The sequence below is a fragment of the Nicotiana tabacum genome, chromosome 3 (genome assembly GCF_000715075.1).
Source record: "Nicotiana tabacum cultivar K326 chromosome 3, ASM71507v2, whole genome shotgun sequence".
NCBI classification, from domain to species: Eukaryota; Viridiplantae; Streptophyta; class Magnoliopsida; order Solanales; family Solanaceae; genus Nicotiana; species Nicotiana tabacum.
The window spans coordinates 9748015-9762198 of record NC_134082.1 but is presented as its reverse complement, the minus strand read 5'-3'; the positions used below and the strand labels follow the sequence as shown (position 1 = coordinate 9762198).

General features: G+C 36.7%; 1 protein-coding gene across 1 annotated transcript; it reads left to right on the top strand.

Annotated features, from left to right (window-relative positions):
- Window positions 1–3198: 3198 nt before the first annotated feature.
- On the top strand, window positions 3199–6676 carry LOC107786466 (BAG family molecular chaperone regulator 4-like). The gene is made up of 5 exons (XM_016607951.2): window positions 3199–3407; window positions 3681–3775; window positions 4821–4940; window positions 5593–5739; window positions 6468–6676. Exons 1-5 carry the CDS (start codon window positions 3230–3232, stop codon window positions 6531–6533), a joined length of 606 nt encoding a protein of 201 aa, XP_016463437.1. The 5' UTR covers window positions 3199–3229; the 3' UTR covers window positions 6534–6676.
- The last annotated feature ends 7508 nt before the right edge of the window (window positions 6677–14184 follow it).

The following is a 14184-nucleotide window of genomic DNA, read 5'->3' as shown; positions in this document are numbered from 1 at the left end:
GAGTTTGGAGAAGGAGAAGCAAAGGTGGGGGGGACGGATCATTTTTTTTTGTGTTTTTAGGGTTTTTGAAAAAATGAAAAATGAAGATTAGGAAGGGTTAGGTCATTTTGGGGTTAATGGGGCGGACCGGGTCGACCCGGTTTGAAATGGACCGGGTCGTGGGGAAGGTTGGACAATTTTTTTTTTGGCATGTGGCTTACAGTTGAAGAAATGGCTCAATCCGATTTTTCTTTGTATTTTTGCTCTCTTTTCTTCTTTTATTTTCCTAAAACTAAATTCTAAAAATCCTTAAATTATTATTAAGCACTAAATTAAGCTATAAAAGCGCAAATTAACTCCCAATAACAATTAACGCACAATTAAGTAATAATTAAGCATAAAATTGTACATTTGGACATTAAATGCTAAAAATGCAAAAGATGTCTATTTTTGTAATTTTTAATTTTTGTAAAACAAATTTAATTACTAACAATTATAGAATTAAATCCTACATGCAAAATGCAACATATTTTTGTATTTTTTATTAATTTAACAAATAAACATGCACATACAATACAAATAATTATCCACAAATGTCACAAAAATTCTCAAAATTGCACACCAAGGAAAATCATTTTATTTTGAATTTTTTGGGAGTAATTTTCATATAGGGCAAAAATCACGTGCTTACAGGATTGCTTCAAAAATCGCCTAAGAGCTTTGGAGAAGAAGGGGTTTATGAATTTTTATGAAAATCCCGTAATGGGTTCTGTTTTGAGAATTTAAAATAACTGAAGTGTTCTTCGCGATTGCGACATACCCTTCGCGTTCGCGATGGGTTAGGCCTGCTAGGCCTTCGCGTTCGCGAAATGTGGCTCGCGTTCGCGGAGCTTGGCTCCTCAAGCCTACGCGTTCACGGACCATTGGTCGCGTTCACGATGCACAAGTGGTGACCTCTCCCTTCAACCTTACGCGTTCGCGAGTGGAGGGACGAGTTTGCAATGGTCTCCCCCCTCAGCTTCGCGTTCACGTCTCAACCTCCGCGTTCGCGAAGAAGAAAAATAGGCACCTGGGATCCTTGCCTTACGCATTTGCGAGAGGGACCACGCGAAGGGTAAAATCCCAGGGTACTAACAGCAGAAATCTACAACATTTTCCTAAGTTCAAAACTTCCCGAAACACATCCAAAACATACCCGAGCCCTCGGGGCTCCTAACCAAACTCACGTACTAACTCAACAATATCATACGAACTTATCCGTGCGATGAAATCGCCAGAATAACCTCAATAACAACGAATCAAACCTCAAAATCAAGAATATTTCTCAAACTTCATCAAGCATCAAATTTAGCAATTTAGGTCTGAATCACGTCAAACGGACTCCGTTTTCAACCAATTTTTACAAAAATGACTTAAACCATATATAAGACCTGTACCGGGCGCCGGAACCAAAATACGGGCCCGATACCACCATGTTCTAATCAGATTTCTTTTCAAATTTCCTTAAATAATTTTCCTTAAAAATTCATTTCTCGGGATTGGGACCTCGGAATTCGATTCCGAGCATACGCCCAAGTCCCATATTTTCCTACGGACCCTCCGGGACCGTCGGATCACGGGTCCGGGTCTGTTTACCCAAAATATTGACCGAAGACAAATATATTTATTTTATAATCAAAACTTAGCATTTTTCACAGATTTTCATATTTAAGCTTTCCGACTACGCGCCCGGACTGTGCACGCAAATCGAGGTGATGATAAATGAGGTTTTAAGGCATCGGAGACGCAGAATTCAATTAAAAGCAGGTGATGACCCTTTGGGTCGTCACGCCCAAACTTTTATAGTATGGCTTAGCAGCTTAATCCCCCTATAATTATTGCAATTTTTGATATCGCCCTTGTTTTTATATAGAAGAATCATCGTATTCTACCTCTAATCATTGGACATATTTTTCGTCCTAAAAATAACGTTGAACAGCCTAGTGAGCCACTCCAAACCCGCCTTACTCGCATTCTTCCAAAATTCTACAGGTATTTCATCTGGCCCGATAGCTCTACCCCTGTGCATTTTCTGCATAGCCCCCTCGACCTCCTCTACTCTTATGCGCCTACAATGCCCAAAATTGTGGTGCATCTCGGAGTGCTCCAAATTGCCCAACACAATGTCCCTATCACCCCTTTCATTCAGGAGTTTATGGAAATATGTCTGCCATCTTCGTCTAATCTAAGCCTCTTCCATCAAAACTCTACCTTCCTCATCTTTGATACACTTAACTTGATCCTGATTACGGACCTTCCTCTCTCTCACCTTGGCTAACATGTATAGCTTCTTGTCCCCGCCTTTGGTCCCAAGATCTTCATACAAACGCCCAAGCGCCGCAATCTTAGTCGCAGTAACCGTTAACTTCGCCTCCTTCTTAGCCCTTCTATACCCCTCCCTGTTCTTCCTTCTCGCCTCCTCGTTCATGCTCTCTATAGGTGTTACGTACGATGCTTGCTTGGCTTCCACTTTCTCTTGTACCTCCCCACTCCACCACTAGTCACATTTGTGGTTGCTAGAGAAACCTTTCGGGACCCCTAACACTTATCTCGCAGCTACTCTAATACACTCTTTTGTCGTGCTCCACATACAGCTCGCGTTCCTATTGCTCCTCTAGGCTCCCATAGCTAACAACTTCCCCCCTCCAACTCCTGCCCTTTGTCACTAGTCAAAGCACCCCACCTGATCCTGGGTTGATCATGCACGACCCTCTTCCTCCTCTTCCTCATGATCTCTAAGTCCATCACCAATAATCTATACTGAGTCATGAGATTCTCGCTTGGTATAACCTTGTGATCCATGCACAGAATCCTATCGCACTTCCGAAGGAGTAGATAATAAATTTGAGTCTTGGCCAACGAACTCCGGAAAGTAACCAAGTGCTCCTCCCCCTTTCAAAACACGAGTTGGCAATTACCAAATCAAAAGTTTTAGCATATTTCAACAACGAAGTATCTCCTCTGTGCCTAACTCCAAAGTCAAAGCCGCGATGCACACCGTTATACCCCTTCCCCCAGATGTCGCCCCAATATGACCATTGAAGTTACTTCCTACGAATAATTTCTCGGTGAGCGGAAGTCAAACACGAGTTCTCATAACCATGATATTTTAAGCAATTTCTCGTTAAAGGACAATTTCGTCAATGTGATATTTTTGTTTAAATTCGTGAAAAAGTTAACTCAAAAGGAAGTACAAGAGAAAGACAGAGGAATGGAGAAAGAGGGCACAAGCGATACTGATAATCGGAGCACGATAACGGTGAACGTTAAGTTCAGCGGCCGATCGATACCGGTGGAAATCACCTATGAGTCCACTGTCGAACACCTCAAGTCTCTCCTTCAACCTCACACTAATGTCCTCCCTCGCGGTCAAAAACTCATCTTCAAAGGTTACTTTCTTTCAATTCTACCCTATCAAGCTTTATTTTTTACTGAATTGGAATACAAGGCATGAAGTTTAAGAAAGCCAGCAACAAATTTTAAATTTGTAGTCTAAAACAAGTCATTTGACATTTCTGTGGTTATAAATCATGTCATTAAAGCTAAAAAGTACGAAGTTTAGAGTTAAATTGTTTCTAATTATATAAAGGTATCATTTCTTTTGGAATTTTTGGACAGACTAAAAAGGAAAGTATATCAATTTGTGTGTTTTTCATGGACAGGGAAAGTTTTGGTGGATGGAATGACATTGAAGTCGTCAGGGGTTTTAAATGGTGCTAAGATCATGCTTATGGGTTCCCAGGTTTTACACCAAGAGGTACTTCATGAAGTCTTCTATGATTTTTTACTTTTCCTTCTTTGCCTCTATTAGAAATTTGTATGCCAGTAGAAAATAGTAGTGAATTTCTAGTAATTTTATTTTTAATTTGTGTAATGTTGGCCTGAGAGGAATTTGAATAGAGAAACATGGTCAGTGGGATTTGATAATTTATATAGCGGATCCCTACTTGTTTGAGACTGAGGTGTAGTTGTTGTTGTCGCCTCTATTTTCATACACTCTTTGCAGTGATGATTCATATAGCCGACTCTAACTTGCTTGAGATTGAGACCTTGTTGTTGATATTTAGAAGCCTATTTAATTAGATGGGATTTTCATAGTTCTGCTAGCCCGATATATCTTATATTTACTTTTTTCCAAAGTTAATCTGGTATATCTTGATGTCATGATCTTATTTGATTATTTGCTCATGTTAGTTAAGTTCTCAACTTCAAGAAAGTAGAACATGAAGCCTAGAATTTTATTTGTTTTGGTTGTGGAAAGTATGTGAACCTTCATCTGTCTGATTTATATACAACGCCAACTCTGCAAAGAACGTGCTATTAAATTGATTGTTTATGATTGCTCTTGATTTTTAGCTAGACAGTAGACTTCCCACAAGCACCTGCAGCCACCAACATTGTCATTTAAAGTAAAAACCTAAATTTACTTTAGTATGGAAGAAAACTTATTCCTGCGGGTGGCAATTAGCAACAAGGACGGAGCTACATGTTTGGATCCCAGATGTGACATTCTTGCAGTTTTTTTAATACCCCCCTTGGTAAAAATCCTTGCTCTGCCATTGATTAGCTATTGTGACACTCTGGATACTGAATCTAGATATTGACATATTGCCCTGCCAATATTTACTAGCTATTTTTTAAAAAACGATTGTGAACTAATTGCTTTAATTTGTGTTAATCAAATGAGTGGGGCCTGAAGAAAATTCTTTGATAGAACTGGGCTGCATCCTACAGTTCAGAGGCTATTGTCCCAAGGAAAAGAATAGGATAACAATGAATTCTTACACATTGCTGGTGTACAGGACATGCCAAATGTATTGGAGGATCCAGCAGGCAAAGAGAGGAAGAATATTCAAAATACCTCGGTTTCTTATGAAGCCATTGCAGGAGTAAGAGTAGAGGTCGATAAGCTCTCACACAGGGTATGTAAGTATTCTTGCAAATCAATGTTGGCACTAGAGTTCGGGATAATTGTCACGGATGATGATCGTTAACTTTTATTTTATTGTACCAAAGTTATAAATCGAATTTGGAAAAATAACTCAACTAGACATATGTATCACAGAAAATGAAAACACCGAAAAATGTCAAATTCGGTCTCAGAAAACATAATTGCCACATATCTAAAATTGCCATACAATTATAGCCACGAAGCTGCCTTATATAATATCCACTAAAAAACTATTAAACCCCTCTTTTTCCAAACCAACCTAATACTTGGTGTTTTGCACTATGCGGCACATCATGGTTTTTTCTTTTGACTTTTCTTAAGAGGGTCAAAGAATAGTCTTTTTTTTTCAGGAAAAAAAGTGGTTCCATGTGAATAATATGTAAGGTGAGTTGTTGAAGTTACAGTCAACGTGTGATTCAGAGACGGGTTTAGCATTTTTCGGCGTTCTTTATTTTCTGTGAGGTATAAGCATAATTGAGTATTTCTTTATTAGGAAAATTAACTTTATGACTTTATAACAGTAAGTCAGATGACCATCTGTGAAATTAACCTTAGGGTTTTGTTTGGTTTTATTTAGATGCAGGAAGTCTTGATTATGTAAATTGTACTTCTCGTGCATGTAGGTTTCGGCCATAGAGGAGGCTATGCAAAGAGGTACTAAAGTTGAGGACAGAGAATTTGTGGTGCTTACCGAGTTGTTCATGATTCAGCTTCTTAAACTGGATAGTATTGAGGCAGATGGAGAAGCAAGAGCTGAGAGGAGGAAGGAGGTGAGTTGGTGCATACTTTAGAAAGCTAGTATTAAGGCAAAATTAGTTACTAATCATCCACAGATCATCAAATAAATATCTCAATATAGCATTTAAAAACAGAGTTACTAGTCCTTACCCCTTTGCTGCAACATCTTCTGATCTAAATTTAGTGGTAGCAAATAGGTTCAACCAGATGTTTTCCAGGTCAATCTTCAGAGTTGCACCAATTATTTTTTGTCACATTAAAATAATTGAACTATGTGTGACTTGCTCGAAAATAAATATGATTCAAAGGTCAAAATTTTTGCATTCCAGTTTGTCAATCAGTCTAATTATCCAATTATGCGTGGAATAGTAGCACAGTTGGCTGTATATTAGTTCCAGTTTCTGAACTTGATTTCTTGTATTAAGTTCTGAGAAATTTTACCTTCAAAAGAGACTTTTCTTTAAATGATGGTTTAAGGGATACATCAATCTTTTGTATCATGGAGAAGTAAAACGTAATGCCCTACTTGAGTAGTGATTGATTCAATATTTAAACGCTGTGGGTTTTGAGTCGTGAGCTGAGAAAGTGAGTTTTGAAATGTGTATCTAATTCTATCTATACTTATTGTTTTGTGCGCGCGCACACACACATATATATATATGATTGAACGGGAATCACTGGGATCTATGGATCCAATGAACCCATTGTTGGATTGTGCTTGAGTGATGTCTCTGACTACAGATTCTACATCTCCTGGCAGGTTCATCGCATTCAGAGTTTTGTTGGTATGCTTGACAATTGTAAGGCAAGAAACTTTAAATTATAATGGTACTTGAATGGTACCATATGAGAGATGTTGGATTCAGGAGTTTGAAGCCTCAATGTACCAAATAGACTACAGCAATCCACAAAAATTACTCAGCAATTGGAACTGTTTGATTCTGTATCATAGTTTCTTGTTGTTACTGATTCATTGTCCTTTTACATCGTTCATCTTGCTTATGTTAGGTAAGAGGTAATTCTTTTCATACTTCGGTTTGGCCGATTTTTGATTAAAACCAAAATCAAACCAATTTAATCGGTTTTTAAAATTTTAAAACCAAATTACATACAAACCATCGGTTTGGTTGTTGTTGGTTTGGTTCGGTTTTTCGGTTTCTAGTAAGCTAATGATAAGTCGATAATAGTAAAACAACACTAGACAACAATCTGAAAATAATTTGCTAAATTTATGCTTTTTTATATATTTATTTCGGAACTGAAAGTTTATTTACCTGTTTATACGAAAAAAATGAGCAAAAAACAAACTAAAAGTTTACTTTCTCAAGCTTTAGCTACTATAGTCTTACAATTTGAGTTTGCTTTCTTTACTCTTGTCGTAGATTTTTTTCTCTCACTCTTTTATTAGGAAAAAGTATGTGTGTAGATTAGAGAATTAGATTCTCTTTAAGGAAAAGAAAATTGGTCGATTCCTATTCTTTTGGGCTTAGGCAATCTTTTAAGATATAAGTAGGATAAATCAAAATTCAAAATAATAATTAAAATGCATAAAGTATTTAAAATTATTTACAAAAAGATATTATATCATATATCAATAATTATTCATATTTTTATATAATTAATCGGTTCGGTTTTTTATAATAGAACCAAAACCAAACCAAATATTATTGGTTTTTAAAATTTAAAACCAAAACTAATCCAAATAAAAAAATATCGATTTACTTAATCGGTTTGGTTTGGTTTTCGGTTTGGATCGGTTTTCCGTCAAACCGTGAACAGCCCTACCGGAGATATCGAGCAACAACAGGTCAACAACGGACCCCGCTATTATATTCGGTTCTCACCCGAAAGACCTGGGTTTGATTCCCGGGACCGCAATTTTTTTCACTTTTTTTTTATAAACTAAAAAATTAATACTATGTGGCAGCAGCAAAGCTATTTCAACACAAAATTTGTGAGTATTTTGTAGGTGGCAGAGTAATTTTCAGCACAAACTGCCTCTTTGGATTTCTTCATTGTAAAGGTTTCTGAATAACTTAAAAATGAATCAAGACAATACTTATAAACACGTCAAATTGTAAAAATTATTTTACAAAGTTAAAAAGAATTATTCTGGAAACAACTCTTTAGAGTTAAAATAATTGCACTTGGTTTAAATATTGAATGCGAGTAATTTAGCTTTTAATGAATAGTTTAACCGTGAAAAGTAAAAAGTATTTGAAGTGTTAGAGAATGCTCATAGGGTTTTTCTATTGTTGTAGCCCTAGAGATAAGTTTCACTAAAGAAGGATAAAATATAACCATCACTTGATAATTGAGAGGTGTTTAAAATATTTGAAAGTTTTTAGCAATAATTCTCCTGTTCTAATATAGTCAAACCTCTCTATAACAGTCTCGTTTGTTCTAAATATTTTTGGCTGCTATAGTGAAGTGTTGTTATGGAGGACATATATTATAACATAACATAAGAATCGATTCCGAAAAAAATATGACTTTTTTAACGAATGATTGTTATATAGAGATGTTGTTATCGAGAGGCCTGACGATAGTTAAACAGACGCGACTGGCACTTAGACTATTACTCTTCAACAGGCGTACTAATTCCAAGTCTAATTAAAACGTGATATCATTAACCATAAGATTATAGTCATAATAATGAATACAGCCGAAAGCTCTCAGCTACATAGCAGAAGTCTTAAGTATGACGTAAATCTAAAATCAACCACAACCTACTAGTATAACCAAGTCAAACAGCATCTGAAGTAGACTCGGAATACAAAGGTTCAAGGAACAAACACGAAATGATAACATAAAACTAAGAGAGAATTACACGTAAATATAGTCCATGAACATATGTTGCAATTAGATGACCCTAATAAAACTTCGCAAAGCTAAAAGAGCAGCCTGGCATATGAAGTATTCTGCGTTCATGCATAATCCGGAGAAGCACCGCACCTCAAGGGTGTAACGTTGACCAAGTTATAAACTAAAAAATGATAGGCTAAGATTCAACATCCAACTCCAATTAAGGGTGTATTGTGGGCTGGGCCCAACCTGGGACCGCGGGCCGGTCTCAAATGGGCCGGTCTCTAGTGGTGCAAAAGCCCATAGCGGGCCGGTCCTTACCAAAAAGCCCGGGAGTCCGGGACCGGCAAGCGGTCCTGGGTCGGTTCAACCGGGCCCAACGGCTAATTTTTTTTTAAAAAAAAATTAAAAAGGGACAACGATCAAATATTAAAATGTAGCCGTTGGACTGCATTTTTAGCCGTTTGTCACTTTAAAAAATAGCCATTTGGCTCCCAAACTTTTTATAATTACACTTTTCCCTATTCTCAACTATAAATACCCCCTCATTCTTTCATTTTTACTCACAAATTCATCAATCTCTCTCTAATTTTCTTCTATAATTGCTTATTTTATTATTGCAATTTCGTAAAATATTGTGAAGTTGGTGAATTGAAGTATTCAAGTCTTCAACGATATTCAATTTTCAAGAAGTTGTTCGTCAATTCGGTAAACTCATTCCAACTCTTAAGTTTTAATATTATAATTTTGTGTGTTTTATTTAGTATAATTATTATTAATATGGACTTTTCTTTGAAAAAAATATTTGGGGGTAAGGGTAAGGGAAAATCTAAAATTGGTGAATCTAGTCGCCAAACTACTAATCTTCCTCCGGCTCCCCGACCCAGACCTGTTACCTGTTCTCCTCCACCTGTTATTCTTGATAGTGATAACCCTTGTTTTCAATTTTTCGATAGTCAATTTTGCCATAATGTTGCACCAGGTCAACAATTAAATGAAAAGTTATGAATGCTCTTTATCCTATCAAACTATCTTTGAAAATGTAGAGGAAAATGATGATTTAGATGAAACGCAACCGAATTTAGATGATACACCTACTAGTCCTGTTAATAACCCAACTGATGCCCTGTCTGACCCTCCTGTAGTAACCCCTACTTTTAATAGACAACCTTCTAAACGGCCCGAAACATCTCTTGTTTGACACTTTTTTACTCAACTAAGAGAACAAAATAAGGCTAAGTGTAAAACTTGTGGGTCTTTGATGGATCATAAATATACTGGAGACCGTAGCAGTACGGTTAGTTTGACTAGACACATAAAGACACACCCTAGAGATAAAGCTATATATTTACAAATGAAAGCTGCGCAAGAGGGGACAAGTGTAGATAGTACGGTTAACCCTAGTACAGGTTCAAATCTAGTTCAACCGGAAATTAACACTGTTATCGGTGGCATTTTATATTATGATCCAAATAAAGATCGTGAAGAATTGGCAAAAATGGTTACTGTTATGTGCTTACGCTATAGTTTTCCTTCTAACCCTCATTTTGTGCATTATATTAGAAGAATTTTTAATCCTACTTATAAAGGATGGCCTCGCGCAACCATAAAGAGTGATATTTATAAATATAAACATGAATATGAACAATATTTGCGCTATTTATTTACTCATATAGATTGTCGCATTACTATTACTACTGATATTGGTAGAAGTGGTAATGACTGTGATTATCTAACTATTACAAGTCATTGAATAGATGATGAGTGGATAATACAAAAGCGCATTATTGCTTATAGAATAATTAATTCACGCCACATAGGTAAGTTTATTGCTAACACCGTTGCATATATTTGTAGATATTTTTGCATTAGAGATAAAATTATGTCGGTTTCAATGGATAATGCTTCTAGTAACACTAACGCTATAGGCTTGCTTACAACTACACTAAATCCTGCATTTAGTAATATTTTCATGTTAGATGTATTTGTCATATTTACCATTTAATCGTCGGTGATGGTATGAAAGTTTTAAATGTAGAAATTGAAAAGGTTAAAATGGCTCTTAATTGGCTTTTTTATTCAAACCGTAGAAGTAGACTTAGAGACTATTTTAAAAAATGTGATGAATTTGGCCTTAGAGAAAGAAAAGTTCCTAAACCTTGTCGGACTAGATGAAATTACATGTATGAAAGTTTAGTTATTGCATATGAATATAGGAACCCAATAAGCGCAACATATAATGCTCGTGTAGGTGATAATGATGATGATGATGAGCACCTTACAAATCAAGATTGGACTGATGTTAAAATGCTTGTAGACTTTTTAGAACAATTTCATGTTGCTACAAATGAATTATCTGGGCAATATTATCCTACTATTTCTAACTGTTTAGTTTATATTGCAGCACTTGCAGATTTGTTTACTCAATTTTCAGAGGGTAAGGTAATTTATCAACTTGCTATTGATTCTATGAAAGCTAAGTTTAACAAATATTTTTTCCCTATCTCCCCTATTTTTGGTGTTGCTGCAGTGTTAAATCCTACAATGAAATTAGAAGGTCCTCACTTTTGGTATTCAAAAATTTATAACGCTTTATCACTTTCAGCTGAGGAATATGCTACACTTGGATATGCAAAAGCCTCAATTAAAATAAATGCTCAAACAATTTATAATACTTATCAACTTGCCTTAGATCATGCTAGACCAAATGTTTCAACTCCTACTTCGTCTAGTTCGCAATCATCTAAAAGAACTGCGGGCCTAAAAACCCTTAGTTCTTGGACAGAGTTCAGGGGTTCTCAAGGTGATAATATTGGTGATAGTTCACAACTAAATGAGCTTCAAGTTTATTTGACGCAGGGACTTGAATCAGAGAATCCCGACGGCTCCTTCGATGTTTTGAAATGGTGGAAGGACAAACAAAAACACTATCTGATTCTTTCAAGGATGGCTCGAGATATTTTAAGTATTCAAGCTTCAACAGTTGCATCGGAGAGCGCTTTCAGTCAAGCGAGACTTCAAATAGGTGATCATAGAGCATCTATGAGGGAGAGCTTGGAAAAATCAGTACTCTTCAAAGATTGGATTCATTTGGAAAGAAGAAATTTTGGACTTGCAGAATCACAACCGAAGATAGACGAAGCTTATGAAGAAATGCTAGCGGAACTTGCGCAGGATGCTGCTTCGCCCGGAAGTGGTAATGAACAAGCTTCTTTTCCACCACCACCAACGGAAATTCCTCCGGACCTTGAAGGATTTATGAGATTTGTTAGAGATAATACATAGACTAATATGTAACTTGTATTTTGGCACATCTTCCTTAGTTTTTTTTTCTTTTAATGGTGGTATTAGTACCTTGTTGTGCTCATTCCATTGGGGGAGGAAGACTAAGAAAGATATTGCCATTTTTTGTTAATGTCGTAATAATAAAAATTATAAGACATTCCCTTGAATATTTCTTTGCAATTTATTTTGTGTTTAAATTTGATATAGTATATATTATATATCTAATACATATAAAACTATATATATATATATATATAGCTATATATGATTATATATACATATGTTTTGGGGAATATATTCTGGAGTAAAAGATAACACCCTCCTCTACAAGAAATTGCCTTAGATAAAAAAATTTTAAAAAAAATAGCCCGGAACGAAAAGGCCCGTTTAGGCCCGTGGGCCCGGCCCATTTAGCCCGGGACCATGTGGGCTTAGGACCACAGTGGGCCAGTTCCACCCATTGGGACCGTTTGGCCCGGGACCGCCAAACCCAGCCCGCCAAAGCCCGGGACCATTAGGCCCAACACGTTTGGCCCGTTTAGGCCCGGACCACAATACAACCTTAACTCCAATCGGTTCTTGAAATTGCTGATTAGTTTTTTTTTTAAAAGCTCAAGCTTCTAACTCAATCTCTGAATCAATAATTGTGATCAAATATTAGCTCAACAAACCAAATCTATTTGGGTGGTGAACATTAAATCTTTAAGATAACCCATCATTGTTGGGCGAGTATCAATAAGTGAATTTAAATTTCGACTTTGATTTTGCGAGACATTTGAAGTGGATGTGTGTTGAACTTATTAGAAATAGTCTAAGGAGGTTTTTTTTTTTATTATAAAATTTGAAGTCATTTAATAGAGATTTGAATAAAAATTATATTTTATACAATGTAGCTATATTATGTATATAGGTGTATCAAAATGTATAATTGTCACGACCCGGATTTCCCATCATCGGGTGTCGTGATGGCGCCTACTGTCGGAGCTAGGCAAGCCAACCTTAACATACCTTTTCAACTAATTTTCAACAAGATAATAATAAAATCAATAAATTCAAGCGGAAGCCTTAATTTAATATAAAATGAACGAAAATGCGGAAAAATTAACATCATCCTCTACCCAAGATTTAGTGTCACAATACTCACGGACTACTATAAGATACTACAAATAAGAGTTTGAAAGAAAATACATAAGGAGTCTGCTTCGATACAATGAAAACAAACAGAAATAAAATAGATGAGACTCAGGGCCCACACACGCCAGCGAACTACCTAGGAGTCTCTGGACTGAAGGCACGCTCCCAATCTACTGCTACTGCGGTCCGTAAGCTACTCCCGAATCTATGCACAAAAAGGGCACAGAAGTGTAGCATCAGCACAACCGACCCCATGTGCTGGTAAGTGCCTGGCCTAACCCCGGCGAGGTAGTGACGAGGCTAGACCGGACCTACCTCAAATAACTTGTACAGATATATATGCAACAACAGAAAGATATACAGAATTTAAACAGATAATAGGGAGGGGACATGTTGTGGGGTGTAACAATTTAGATATAAGACCAACGAACAGAGAGATGGAAACTGAATAATTAGCATCTATGAAAGAAAGCAAGTGAATCAACAACTGCATGGCACCAACCTTCGTGCTTTTACTCTCAATTCTCACCAAAACTGTCAAATATAGTGCACGACATCACCCTTCATGCTTTTCCTCACATAACTCTCGCATCAAGGCACGGAATGACCCTTCGTGCTCAAATAATTAGAGACATAGCACGGAAAGACCCTTCGTGCATAATTATCAAAACATGGCACGGAAAGACCCTTCGTGCATAATCGCTCTTCCTCACCCAATCAACAGTCACAACCAATCGGGGAAAGGGAATATACAACAAGATTAAACATCCCGGCAAGGGAGAACAAATCAACAATAGGTCCCGGCAAGGGAAAAATACCACACTTCCTTCTTTAACTCATCTGCTTCTCAACTATCACTTCATAATTATATTAGCAAGTAATTAGCTCAACTGTTTCACATCTTTCGAATTTAAAAGCAACTACGACTCACGGTCATGCTAGACTCCGGTGTATAGATAACCGTCACCATGCCTATACACCGTACTCCACAGTTAACACGTAGCAAATAATATCCAAATCCTAATCCCTCAAGCCAAAGTTAGAACAAACACTTATCTCGAATGCTCCAAACTCAACTCACGCTTCTAGTATAGCTTTACCTCTTGATTCCACCACCAATCCGCTCGGATCTAGTCATAAGTTACTTAATCAAATTAATAATTACTAAATGAATCATCCCCAATGCATGAAAATATATTTTTTCAAGGTTTTTCCCAAAAAGGTCAAAAATACCCCCGGACCCACGTGGTCAA

Coding starts and splice junctions, on each gene's coding strand:
- LOC107786466 (XM_016607951.2), top strand. CDS start 3,230: ATGGAGAAAGAGGGCACAAGCGATACTGATAATCGGAGCACGATAACG. Junction 3,408..3,680: donor TCAAAAACTCATCTTCAAAG/GTTACTTTCTTT, acceptor TTTCATGGACAG/GGAAAGTTTTGGTGGATGGA. Junction 5,740..6,467: donor GAGCTGAGAGGAGGAAGGAG/GTGAGTTGGTGC, acceptor ATCTCCTGGCAG/GTTCATCGCATTCAGAGTTT.